Source organism: Nerophis ophidion, linkage group LG27 (genome assembly GCF_033978795.1).
Source record: "Nerophis ophidion isolate RoL-2023_Sa linkage group LG27, RoL_Noph_v1.0, whole genome shotgun sequence".
NCBI lineage: Eukaryota > Metazoa > Chordata > Actinopteri > Syngnathiformes > Syngnathidae > Nerophis > Nerophis ophidion.
Window position 1 is genome coordinate 394,114 of NC_084637.1, and position 13,127 is coordinate 407,240.

Consider the following 13,127-nt stretch of genomic DNA (forward strand, 5'->3'; position numbering starts at 1 on the left):
ACTTACATCATGTATATATTACATGTTATTATGAATGTTACTACATGACATATATACTTACATCATGTATATATCACATGTTATTATGAATGTTACTACATGACACATATACTTACATCATGTATATATCACGTTATTATGAATGTTACTACATGACATATACTTACATCATGTATATATTACATGTTATGAATGTTACTACATGACATATATACTTACATCATGTATATATTACATGTTGTTATGAATGTTACTAGATACTACATATATACATTACATGTTATGAATGTTACTACATGACATATATACTTACATCATGTATATATTACATGTTATGAATGTTACTACATGACATATATACTTACATCATGTATATATTACATGTTATTATGAATGTTACTAGATACTACATACTTACATCATGTATACATTACATGTTATGAATGTTACTACATGACATATATACTTACATCATGTATATATGACATGTTTTTATGAATGTTACTAGATACTACATATAGACTTAGATCATGTATACCGTATTTCCTTGAATTGCCGCATGCATATAGTATGCGCCTGCCTTGAATTACTGCCGGGTCAAACTCGCTTCGCAAAATAATTAGTGCATGCTTAGTATTAACGCCTGGTTAAACTCGTGACGTCACGAGTGACACTTCCCCTGTCATCATTTTCAAAATGGAGGAGGCTGATTTCAATGCCGGTCATTTGAAATCCCATAAAGGGAAGAAGATTAAGAGCTATTCAGTAGGATTTAAGGTCCAAGCTTTCATCACACTCAAATTTTTACTGCATGGCTTTGGTAAGTGCCGGAGTGAGAAGAGGTTTTAAAATAATTAGCGCATGCTTACTTTTACCTCATGCCTTTGGTAAGCGCAGGAGTGAGAAGAGGTTTTAAATTAATTAGCGCCCTGGCGGCAATTCAAGGAAATACGGTATATTACATGTTATTATGAATGTTACTACATGACATACTGTATATATTTACATCATGTATATATTACATGTTATTATGAATGTTACTACATGACATATATACTTACATCATGTGTATATTACATGTTATTATGAATGTTACTACATGACATATATACTTACATCATGTGTATATTACATGTTATTATGAATGTTACTACATGACATATATACTTACATCGTGTATATATTACATGTTATGAATGTTACTACATGACATATATACTTACATCATGTATATATTACATGTTATTATGAATGTTACTACATGACATATATACTTACATTATGTGTATATTACATGTTATTATGAATGTTACTACATGACATATATACTTACATTATGTGTATATTACATGTTATTATGAATGTTACTACATGACATATATACTTACATCATGTATATATTACATGTTATTATGAATGTTACTACATGACATATATACTTACATTATGTGTATATTACATGTTATTATGAATGTTACTACATGACATATATACTTACATCATGTATATATTACATGTTATTATGAATGTTACTAGATACTACATATATACTTACATCATGTATATATTACATTTTATTATGAATGTTACTAGATATTACATATATACTTACATCATGTATATATTACATGTTATTATGAATGTTACTACATGACATATATACTTACATCATGTATATATTACATGTTATTATGAATGTTACTAGATACTACATATATACTTACATCATGTATATATTACATGTTATTATGAATGTTACTAGATACTATATATATACACTTACATCATGTATATATTACATGTTATTATGAATGTTACTACATGACATATATACTTACATCATGTATATATTACATGTTATTATGAATGTTACTAGATACTACATATATACTTACATCATGTATATATTACATGTTATTATGAATGTTACTAGATACTATATATATATACTTACATCATGTATATATTACATGTTATTATGAATGTTACTACATGACATATATACTTACATCGCGTATATATCACATGTTATTATGAATGTTACTACATGACATATATACTTACATCATGTATATATTACATGTTATTATGAATGTTACTACATGACATATATACTTACATCATGTATATATTACATGTTATTATGAATGTTACTACATGACATATATACTTACATCATGTATATATTACATGTTATTATGAATGTTACTACATGACATATATACTTACATCATGTATATATTACATGTTATTATGAATGTTACTACATGACATATACGTATACTTACATCATGTATATATTACATGTTATTATGAATGTTACTACATGACATATACTTACATCATGTATATATTACATGCTATTATGAATGTTACTACATGACATATATACTTACATCATGTATATATTACATGTTATTATGAATGTTACTACATGACATATATACTTACATCATGTATATATTACATGTTATGAATGTTACTACATGACATATATACTTACATCATGTATATATTACATGTTATTATGAATGTTACTACATGACATATATACTTACATCATGTATATATTACATGTTATGAATGTTACTACATGACATATATACTTACATCATGTATATATTACATGTTATTATGAATGTTACTACATGACATATATACTTACATCATGTATATATTACATGTTATTATGAATGTTACTACATGACATATATACTTACATCATGTATATATTACATGTTATTATGAATGTTACTACATGACATATATACTTACATCGTGTATATATTACATGTTATGAATGTTACTACATGACATATATACTTACATCATGTATATATTACATGTTATTATGAATGTTACTACATTACATATATACTTACATCATGTATATATTACATGTTATTATGAATGTTACTACATGACATATATACTTACATCATGTATATATTACATGTTATTATGAATGTTACTAGATACTACATATATACTTACATCATGTATATTTTACATGTTATTATGAATGTTACTACATGACATATACTTACATCATGTATATATTACATGCTATTATGAATGTTACTACATGACATATATACTTACATCATGTATATATTACATGTTATTATGAATGTTACTACATGACATATATACTTACATCGTGTATATATTACATGTTATGAATGTTACTACATGACATATATACTTACATCATGTATATATTACATGTTATTATGAATGTTACTACATTACATATATACTTACATCATGTATATATTACATGTTATTATGAATGTTACTACATGACATATATACTTACATCATGTATATATTACATGTTATTATGAATGTTACTAGATACTACATATATACTTACATCATGTATATTTTACATGTTATTATGAATGTTACTACATGACATATACTTACATCATGTATATATTACATGCTATTATGAATGTTACTACATGACATATATACTTACATCATGTATATATTACATGTTATTATGAATGTTACTACATGACATATATACTTACATCATGTATATATTACATGTTATGAATGTTACTACATGACATATATACTTACATCATGTATATATTACATGTTATTATGAATGTTACTACATGACATATATACTTACATCATGTATATATTACATGTTATGAATGTTACTACATGACATATATACTTACATCATGTATATATTACATGTTATTATGAATGTTACTACATGACATATATACTTACATCATGTATATATTACATGTTATTATGAATGTTACTACATGACATATATACTTACATCATGTATATATTACATGTTATTATGAATGTTACTACATGACATATATACTTACATCGTGTATATATTACATGTTATGAATGTTACTACATGACATATATACTTACATCATGTATATATTACATGTTATTATGAATGTTACTACATGACATATATACTTACATCGTGTATATATTACATGTTATGAATGTTACTACATGACTTATATACCTACTTCATGGGTATATAATACCTTAAGGGAGGTGTTTGGATGTTCTTTAAGGTATTTTCTCGGCAAACTAGAGTGATTCCCTTAGGTTCCATTGTCAGCCGACTTTTGATCACATTTATTTAATTTTAGAATATATTTTTGAAAATGGCATTCGACGTCATGTCTTTCATAATGATTGTGAAAGATGGCATAATTCCCCCCAAAAACTGCAGTTCCCCTTTCATATTTCATCACCGTGTTTGTGACGTCAATTAGTTTATCTAGGCGATCATTTTGCCAGCTATTGCTGTCAGAGTGTGTTTCTGTGACTCCAGCAGGTGGCGACAAACGAGACCACGGGATATGTGGAGGGATGTCTCTTGTCAGTTCTCTCCTGTACTGTAATAATACATTGAGTTAGGTATTGGGAATTATAGCAGTATATTTTGTAAAGAGGCGTGTGTTTGAGACGACAGCACCGTACCAATAGAGTACATGTAATCCTTAATTGTTGCTGTGTCCCACCTCCTCCGTGTGGTGGGACAGGAGCCGCGACACAAACGGCAGTATGAGGCGTGTGTGAAACATAACCTTATATTTTCTTCTCCTTTCAAAGCGACTTGCCCATCCCGTTTTTCCCCAGATTTTGCTCTCCAGGAAAAAATAATCCTCAGCAGTATTGTTGCCAGCAACTCCAGCCTCGGCCACACTCGGGACAACACGCGTTCATGACAGCAGCGAGGCGACTTGCAATCCACTGCATCAGATCAAACCACTGGAGAAGACATTTTTGCCCAAATATAAACTTTGTGTAAATACATATGCTCCTAGTTGGAACGGTAAGAAAAAAACATTTTTAAAAAGCAAGCAGAAATAATGAATTTGTTATATGAGTTCGCCAGTCACAACTACACAACAAATGTATACTAAGGTTTCTCCTAAACTGCCAAGATACCTGCGCCAGAGGTATTTGTTTTTGTCGAACCCCGAGATGCAGAGATGGAGGCAGGCATGGTATATGAAAACATGATTTAATTAAAACTACACAAGAACAAACAAAAAGCATGCACGTGGGCGGAATAACAAACTAAGAGAGCTAGCACTGGGAGCTAGAAAAACCAAAAGGAACTTTAGCATGGAAGCTAGAGGATAATAAACAGAACAACTGGGAATAGCTAATGGCTAACAAAAGCAGCTTACCGCTACGACGACCAGGACAAGATGTAGCACGACAGGTAATAGCTGAAATGATGCCAGACACGACAGGTAGCAAAGACACAAGAGTGACATGAGAAAACGACAATACAATGATCCAGCACTGACTGGAGGAACAAAGCAGGTAAAATAGGAGCTGGCCTATTGACATCAGGTGTGACCAGATACCAATCAGCCGCAGCTGAGTGAAAACAACTAGTCTACTTGGGAGGAAGAAAGCTGAGCATGTTCGCCAGTAACTGACTAGTCTACTAGAGAGGTACAAAGCTGAGCATTTATCCAGTATCTGACTGGTCTACTAGAGAGGTAAAAAAATTAGCATTTATCCAGTAACTGACTAGTCTACTAGAGAGGTACACAAATTTGCATTTATCCAATAACTGACTGGTCTACTTGGGAGGAAGAAAGCTGAGCATTTATTCAGTAACTGACTACTGTACTAGAGAGGTACAAAAATTAGCATTTATCCAGTATCTGACTGGTCTACTAGAGAGGTAAAAAAATTAGCATTTATCCAGTAACTGACTAGTCTACTAGAGAGGTACACAAATTTGCATTTATCCAATAACTGACTGGTCTACTTGGGAGGAAGAAAGCTGAGCATTTATCCAATAACTGACTGGTCTACTTGGGAGGAAGAAAGCTGAGCATTTATTCAGTAACTGACTACTGTACTAGAGAGGTACAAAAATTAGCATTTATCCAGTAACTGACTGGTCTACTAGAGAGGTACAAAAATTTGCATTTATCCAGTAACTGACTAGTCTACTTGGGAGGAAGAAAGCTGAGCATTTATTCAGTAACGGACTAGTCTACTAGAGAGGTACAAAAATTAGCATTTATTCAGTAACTGACTAGTCTACTTGGGAGGTACAAAGCTGAGCATTTATCCAGTATCTGACCAAAAATGAAGCTCTTCTAATCGGCACCCCCACCAATTCCATTTCCCTTTCTCTGAGTTGCATCGGTTACTTTGGCCCTGCCACTACCATTTCCTCCTCTGTTACCAATTTGGGTGTCAAGTTTGACCCACCATATGTCCAAAACGGCTTACTTTCATTTTGAGATTCATCGCAAAACTCCATCCTCTCCTTCCCTCCATGAAAATGAGAAACTGCTCCACGTTTTTGTGTCTTCCAAGTTGGATTATTGTAATGCGCTCCTCTTTGGGATCCCAGGCAGAAGTCTTTAAAACAGGGGTTTCAAACATGTGGCCCGCGGGCCAATTGCGGCCCGCAAGACATTATTTTGCGGCCCGCTCCTTGATATGACAATTAAATGCTAGTGCGGCCCGCAAGTTTCATATGAACGCATGAACGGCGCTTGCCAAGGCTCCCAATTTTCCCGGGAGACCCATAAATTTCAGGGCATCCATCCTCTAGAATTCCTGTCGATTTTGTCCGAACCAACAATATTCAGGGGGTGCCATGATGGCACTGTCTTTAGCGCCACCTACATCCTGTACATACAGCGTTAAAGGCCAGTTATATGTTGTCTCGGTCTATGTAAGACGCACATGTGTTACTGCAAGACATATTTGATCAACAGCCATACAGGTCAGACAGAGTGGCCGTATAAACAACGCCAACACTGTTACAAATATGTGCCACACTGTGAACCCACAACAAACAAGAATGACAAACACATTTTGGGACAACATTCGCACCGCAACACAACATAAACACAACAGGACAAATACCCAGAATCCCATGCAGCCCTAACTCTTCCGGGCGACAATATACACCCCCGTTACCACCAAACTCCCTCCCCCCCACTCGAGTCGGTTGAGGTGGTGTATATTGTAGCCCAAGGTGTACTGGGTATTTCTTCTGTTGTGTTTAAGGTATGTTACGGTGCGGATGTTCTCCCGAAATTTGTCTGTCATTTTTGTTTGGTGTGGGTTCACAGTGTGGCGCATATATGAAACAGTGTTGGCGTTGTTTATACGGCCACCCTCAGTGGGACCTGTATGGCTGTTGACCAAGTATGTCTTGCAGTCATTTACGTGGATCTGCTCAAGCCTTATACAACATGTTGCTGAGCCAGCACACTGGTTGTGTGATGTAAAAGCAGGCACAAAGACATGTAGAGCAGTAGTTCTCAAAAGGGGGTACACGTATGCCTGGGGGTACTTGAAGGTATACCAAGGAGTACATGAGATTTTTTTTAAATACTCTAAAAATAGCCACGATTTAAAAATCCTTTATAAATATGTTTATTGAATAATACTTCAAGAACATATGAATGTAAGTTCATAAAGTGTGAAAAGAAATGCAACAATGCAATATTCAGTGTATAGATTTTTTTGTGGACATGTTCCATAAATATTGATGTTAAAGATTTATTTTTTTGTGCAGAAATGTTTATAAGTAAGTTGATGGATCCAGATGGATCTCTATTACAATCCCCAAAGAGGGCACTTTAAGTTGATGATTACTTTGTGGAGAAATCTGCATTTAGAATTGAATCACTTGTTTATTTTTCAACAAGATTTTAGTCATTTTTATATCTTTTTTCCAAACAGTTCAAGAAAGACCACTACAAATGAGTAATATTTTGCACTGTTATACCATTTAATAAATCAGAAACTGATGACATAGTGCTGTATTTTACTTTTTTTTTTAATCTCTTTTTTCAAACAAAAATGCTTTGCTCTGATTAGGGGTACTTGAATTAAAAAATGTTGACAGGGGGTACATCATTGAAAAAAGGTTGAGAACCACTGTTGTAGAGGATGTTTAAGGCAGTGCAGTCATGGCAGCCCTCAATAATGTCGGCCGGGTGAAAATTGGGACAAATTGGGGAGAATGGTTGCACCGGTAGATTGTCGGGAGGTGCACTGACATTTGGGAGTCTCCCGGAAAAATGGTGAGGGTTGGCAAGTATGTTGCTGGGGCGGGCAAGACATTCATAGAAGGTGAATTCATTAAAAAGTGCATGTTAGATTTTTTAAGAAATCTTTTTACGGCTCAGCCTCACCCAGTTTCTGCATCCAGTGGCCCCCAGGTTAATTCAGTTTGAGACCCTTGCTTTAAAAGCTCCAACATGTTCAGAAGAGTGCTACCAGGGTCCTGACGTGGACACATAAGTTTGATCCCATAACCCTTATTCTCCATAAACTCAGTTGGCTCCCTAATCTCTGCATTGAATCTGAACTCTGCCTTCTCACTCACCAATGCATCTGTAGAAATGCTCCAATATGCCTGAAAGACCTCCTCGCCATCCAGACCACATCCAGATCTCTCCGGCCCACTAACACTTCCTGTCTCTGTCACTGTCAACCAAAGACATGGCTACGTTCCATGGGAGAAGGAGCCTTCTCAGTGGCTGCTCCTCAACTCTGCACCTCCTCCTCTTGCCATAGGAATTGCGGGCACCCCTAACTGTGGAGTGCTTCAAACTGCACCTCAAGACATTTTTGTTCAGGAAAGCTTACTGTTGACTTGCACATTACTGTTGAATGTGTGCATTTACGAAAAAAAAAAAAAAACATTCAGCAAAGTTAATATCCCATATGATTTATGGCTTTATTATTTTGTAAAACGGACCAAATTTGCCACAAAATAATTACAACAAATTGATTTTTCAAAAATTATCTTAAACATTGAAAGTTGCCATCAATCCCACGTGGGTGCTCGGCTTTGATCGGCGCCTATAATTAGATGGCCATAATAACTAATTAGATGACCATATTAACTGATTGGGTGACCATAGTAACTAATAAGATGACCATAGTAACTAATTACATGACCATTGTAACTAAGTAGATGACCATATTGACTGATTGGGTGACCATAGTAACTAATAAGATGACCATAGTAACTAATTACATGACCATTGTAACTAAGTAGATGACCATATTGACTGATTGGGTGACCATAGTAACTAATAAGATGACCATAGTAACTAATTACATGACCATTGTAACTAAGTAGATGACCATTGTAACTAATTAGATGACCATATTGACTGATTGGGTGACCATAGTAACCTATTAGATTACCATAGTAACTAATTAGATATAGAATATCAGGCTAAAGTGCAGATTCCAACATGGACATTGTAACTAATGAATTAACCATAATAACTAATTAGATGGCCATTGTAGCTCATTAAAGGCCTACTGAAAGCCACTACTACCAACCACGCAGTCTGATAGTTTATATATCAATGATGAAATATTAACATTGCAACACATGCCAATACGACCGCTTTAGTTTACTAAATTGCTATTTTTAATTTCCCGCGGGGTATCCTGTTGAAAACATCGCAGAATGATGACGCTCATGTTGACGCGTGCTTGTGACGATATTGGTTGGAGCGGACATGTTCTCCCAGCACCACACACGGCTAAAAGTTGTCTCTTTTCATCGCATAATTACACCGCTGAGTTGAGTTGAGTTGGAGTTTATTTCAAACATGCAAGCATATTTGGACATTGTGTTTCTGAATCTTTTGCAATTTGTTCAATTAATAATGGAGACGTCAAATAAGAATGCTGTAGGTGGAAAGCGGTGGATTGCAGCTGCTTTCAGCACCAAAACACAGCCGGTGTTTCTTTGTTTGTTGTGAAGCTTTAACACAGAGCGGTCAAACAAACATGTTTCTCTACGTCAACCAGCATGTTTTTGGATGGAGAAAATTGTGATATTAAGTCGGCTCTTACCGGAGCCTTGAGTGGATTACTGGACCTCCACCTGTAGCTGTCAAAAAGGCAGCTGTGATCTTGGCTTCGGCTTTTCTCAGAGACACTGGCGTTCACCGCAGCCCTCCGACTTTCAGGTATGACTTTATAATCTCACTAAAACACTGTTAACACAATAAGCAGATAAGGGATTTTCCAGAATTATCCTAGTAAATCTGGAGCCGTCACCTTTTATTTTTTTATGCTTCACTTTAACTTTACTCATCCACAAATCTTTCATCCTCGCTCAAATTAATGGGGAATTAGTCGCTTTCTCGGTTTGAATTGCACTTGCTGCTGGTGGGTATGATTGTAAACAATGTGAGGAGCCCTACAACCCGTGACGTCACGCGCACATCGTCTGCTACTTCCGGTACAGGCAAGGCTTTTTTATTAGCGACCAAAAGTTGCGGACTTTATTGTCGATGTTCTCTACTAAATCCTTTAAGCAAAAATATGGCAATATCGCGAAATAATCAAGTATGACACATAGAATGGACTTGCTATCCCCGTTTAAATAAGAACATCTCATTTCAGTAGGCCTTTAGGGTGATTAGAAAAGATGAGTGCACATCATAATGCAGGGGTCGGGAACCTTTTTGGCTGAGAGCCATGAAAGCCAAATATTTTAAAATATATTCCCGTGAGAGCCATATAATATTTTTTAACAGTGAATCGGCTAAATCCGTTCATTTGTAAATAAGACCAACATTTTTAGAGTACAATAAGTCTCATTCTTTTTAATACCATTGTTATTCTGAAGCTAACCAATAATAAATACAATACTTCTTACCAATAATGTGACCTTCCTGTACCCCGAAAGACAGCTGGGATTGTCTGAGCCACCCAAAACAGGTGCATTATTCATTACTTATCCCGTTAAGAAATGTCATCTAATTCATCTGAGAGCCAGGTGCAGTCATCAAAAGAGCCACAGGTTCCCTACCCCTGTCACAATGGCAGCTACACCTTACATCCTAAACATCTAAAAGAATTATTTGGGAATGTCCGGCGGGCCGGATGGAAAAGCTCAATGGGCCGCATGTGGCCCCCGCGCCTTCATTTGCCCGGGTCCGAACATAGGGCCTCCGGGGAGCCCCGCGAATAAAGATGAGAGCTCATCTACCGGATCGTGTCCTCCGTCTCCATGGAGACAGCAGGAGGAGGAGCACTGACCCGGTCCAGCATCACCTACCTTGCACTGGCTCATGCAGCTCCGCACCGAATACAAGGCCGGCTCGTACTTCCAGGTGAGGAGCTCGAAGTCGTCGTACTTCTCCTGGGCGTGCAGGTCGTAGCGCTGGTAGGCCTGCACGCACAGACTGCATCGGCTGGTGTCGCCGTCGGCCAGCACGTCCAGGCTGCAGTTGAGGTTGTCGGGACTGGTGGAGCCGTAGAACAAGTCCAGCAGCGAGTAGGAGTTACAAAAGGAGAGGTACAACTGGCTCATGTTGACCGCCGGCGGGCTCTCTTTGTCGGACAGGAGCCTGCACAAGTGGTCGGCGTCGGCGGAAGTCAAGCAGGTGTCCGCCTGGCAACTTTCCAGCAGCCACAAATGTCGGCTGGAGTTTTCTATAAAAAGGGCGTCTGCGAGGCGTGTGTGCGGGGAGAGGCTGGACTTATCGCGGCTGCGGGCCAGCTTGGCCTCGGCGCAGAACCACAGGTGATGGGAGAGCAGCACGGTGAGGAAGAGCAGGGAGGCCAAGGACAGGCGCCATCTCTGCGCCCTCTCAGAGTCGGTGAAAGGCTTCTGGTTCTCCCGGAGAGCTTCTAGCCAGATGCGGAGGCCGTCGTCGTCGTCTTGCTGCCGACACGTCCCAGCACCGCTGCTCATATTTCGGGGCCCGGACCCGGCCGACTCCACCGTGCCGGCGCCTGTGCCGCAGCACTCATGGACACCCGGGCTGCTCCCGGCCTGCCTTAATGTCCGCCCGGATGACAAGGCTGGGAAGGCCGGGCCGCATCCTCCATGGCCGCTGCCTCCTTCCTCCTTCCGCCCCGCTTCTCTCCTCTCCTCGGCGCGGCCTCCCAAGCGCTTCTTAGCCGAACGCTCACCGACGCCTCGGTCGTGCTCGGCTATGGCCGCTGTCCCCTTCCGACATGGTGACGCCGTGTGGGCTCGCTGTTGGCGAAAGGCGCCGCTCTCTGCTTTTTCAAGCCCTGGCTGAGCCTCTTCATCCCGCTGTCAAGTTGCCGCCATGTTGCTTGGCCAGCCTACAGTGCGTGTTGGCACGCATGCGTCAGACTCCACACAACAACGACTGCTGTTTCCTGTTTGGCTCTACAAAATAAAAGTGTCTACTTGCTCTCCGATTGTGCCATTTAACTGCTCCCAACCATGACTCAATACCAGATAGGCACGACCGCTTAGTTGACGTCCTCTTAGTTGGGTTTATTAAAATTGAAAGCACTATTATAAAACATGCACCTGGGGATAGGTTGATTGGCAACACTAAATTGGCCCTAGTGTGTGAATGTGAGTGTGAATGTTGTCTGTCTATCTGTGTTGGCCCTGCGATGAGGTGGCGACTTGTCCAGGGTGTACCCCGCCTTCCGCCCGATTGTAGCTGAGATAGGCGCCAGCGCCCCCCGCGACCCCAAAAGGGAATAAGCGGTAGAAAATGGATGGAATGGATATTATAAAACATGTTCAGTATGTTAAATACAAGAAAAATAGCTTCCAACCCGAGCGCAGTCCAGGCACCGTTATCAAACCGTTGCTTATTACAATTAAAATGCGGTATAATGATTAAACTATATATAGTTGCCGCTTTATACTGAATATCAAACCCTTCACATCCGGTTTGATGTTACACACGTTTACGACCTGACGAACAAAACATCTCCTGCGCTGCATCCTCACCTCTGCTTTAGTCAATTCAACAAAGTCAGACAGACTTTTATATTTTATAAAGAAACAATAGCGGAAACAGTTCAAGGACCATTCAATCAAATGACCTTTTGCATGCAGAGTTGCATGCTCTAAAAATGCAATAAATTAATTATTAGGTGGGCTGTCAAATGATTACTCTTTTTTTAATCAGATTAATCCCATTTTGGAATTTGGATTAATAATGATTAAACTGGTGTAACGCAGTTAAATACACCTTTGTTATTTATGATATTTTGTTGGTGAATTTTATCTTTAAATAGTTCTCTTTTCTGCTCGCCTGTGAGAGGACGGTTTGATGCCTTTCTGTCCCTCCTGAGCCCTTGGAGTCCTCCAGGGA

At 37.9% G+C, this 13,127-nt stretch overlaps 1 protein-coding gene across 1 annotated transcript in view; it reads right to left on the minus strand.

Moving 5' to 3' along the window:
* Window positions 1–12,296, minus strand: part of nalf1a (NALCN channel auxiliary factor 1a) — a 28,105-nt gene extending 15,809 nt beyond the window's left edge. The window contains exon 1 of the mRNA XM_061889108.1: window positions 11,093–12,296. Within this exon, the coding sequence (XP_061745092.1) occupies window positions 11,093–11,731 (639 nt within the window). The 5' untranslated portion in view covers window positions 11,732–12,296. The remainder of the gene's footprint in view (window positions 1–11,092) is intronic.
* Window positions 12,297–13,127: the final 831 nt, after the last annotated feature.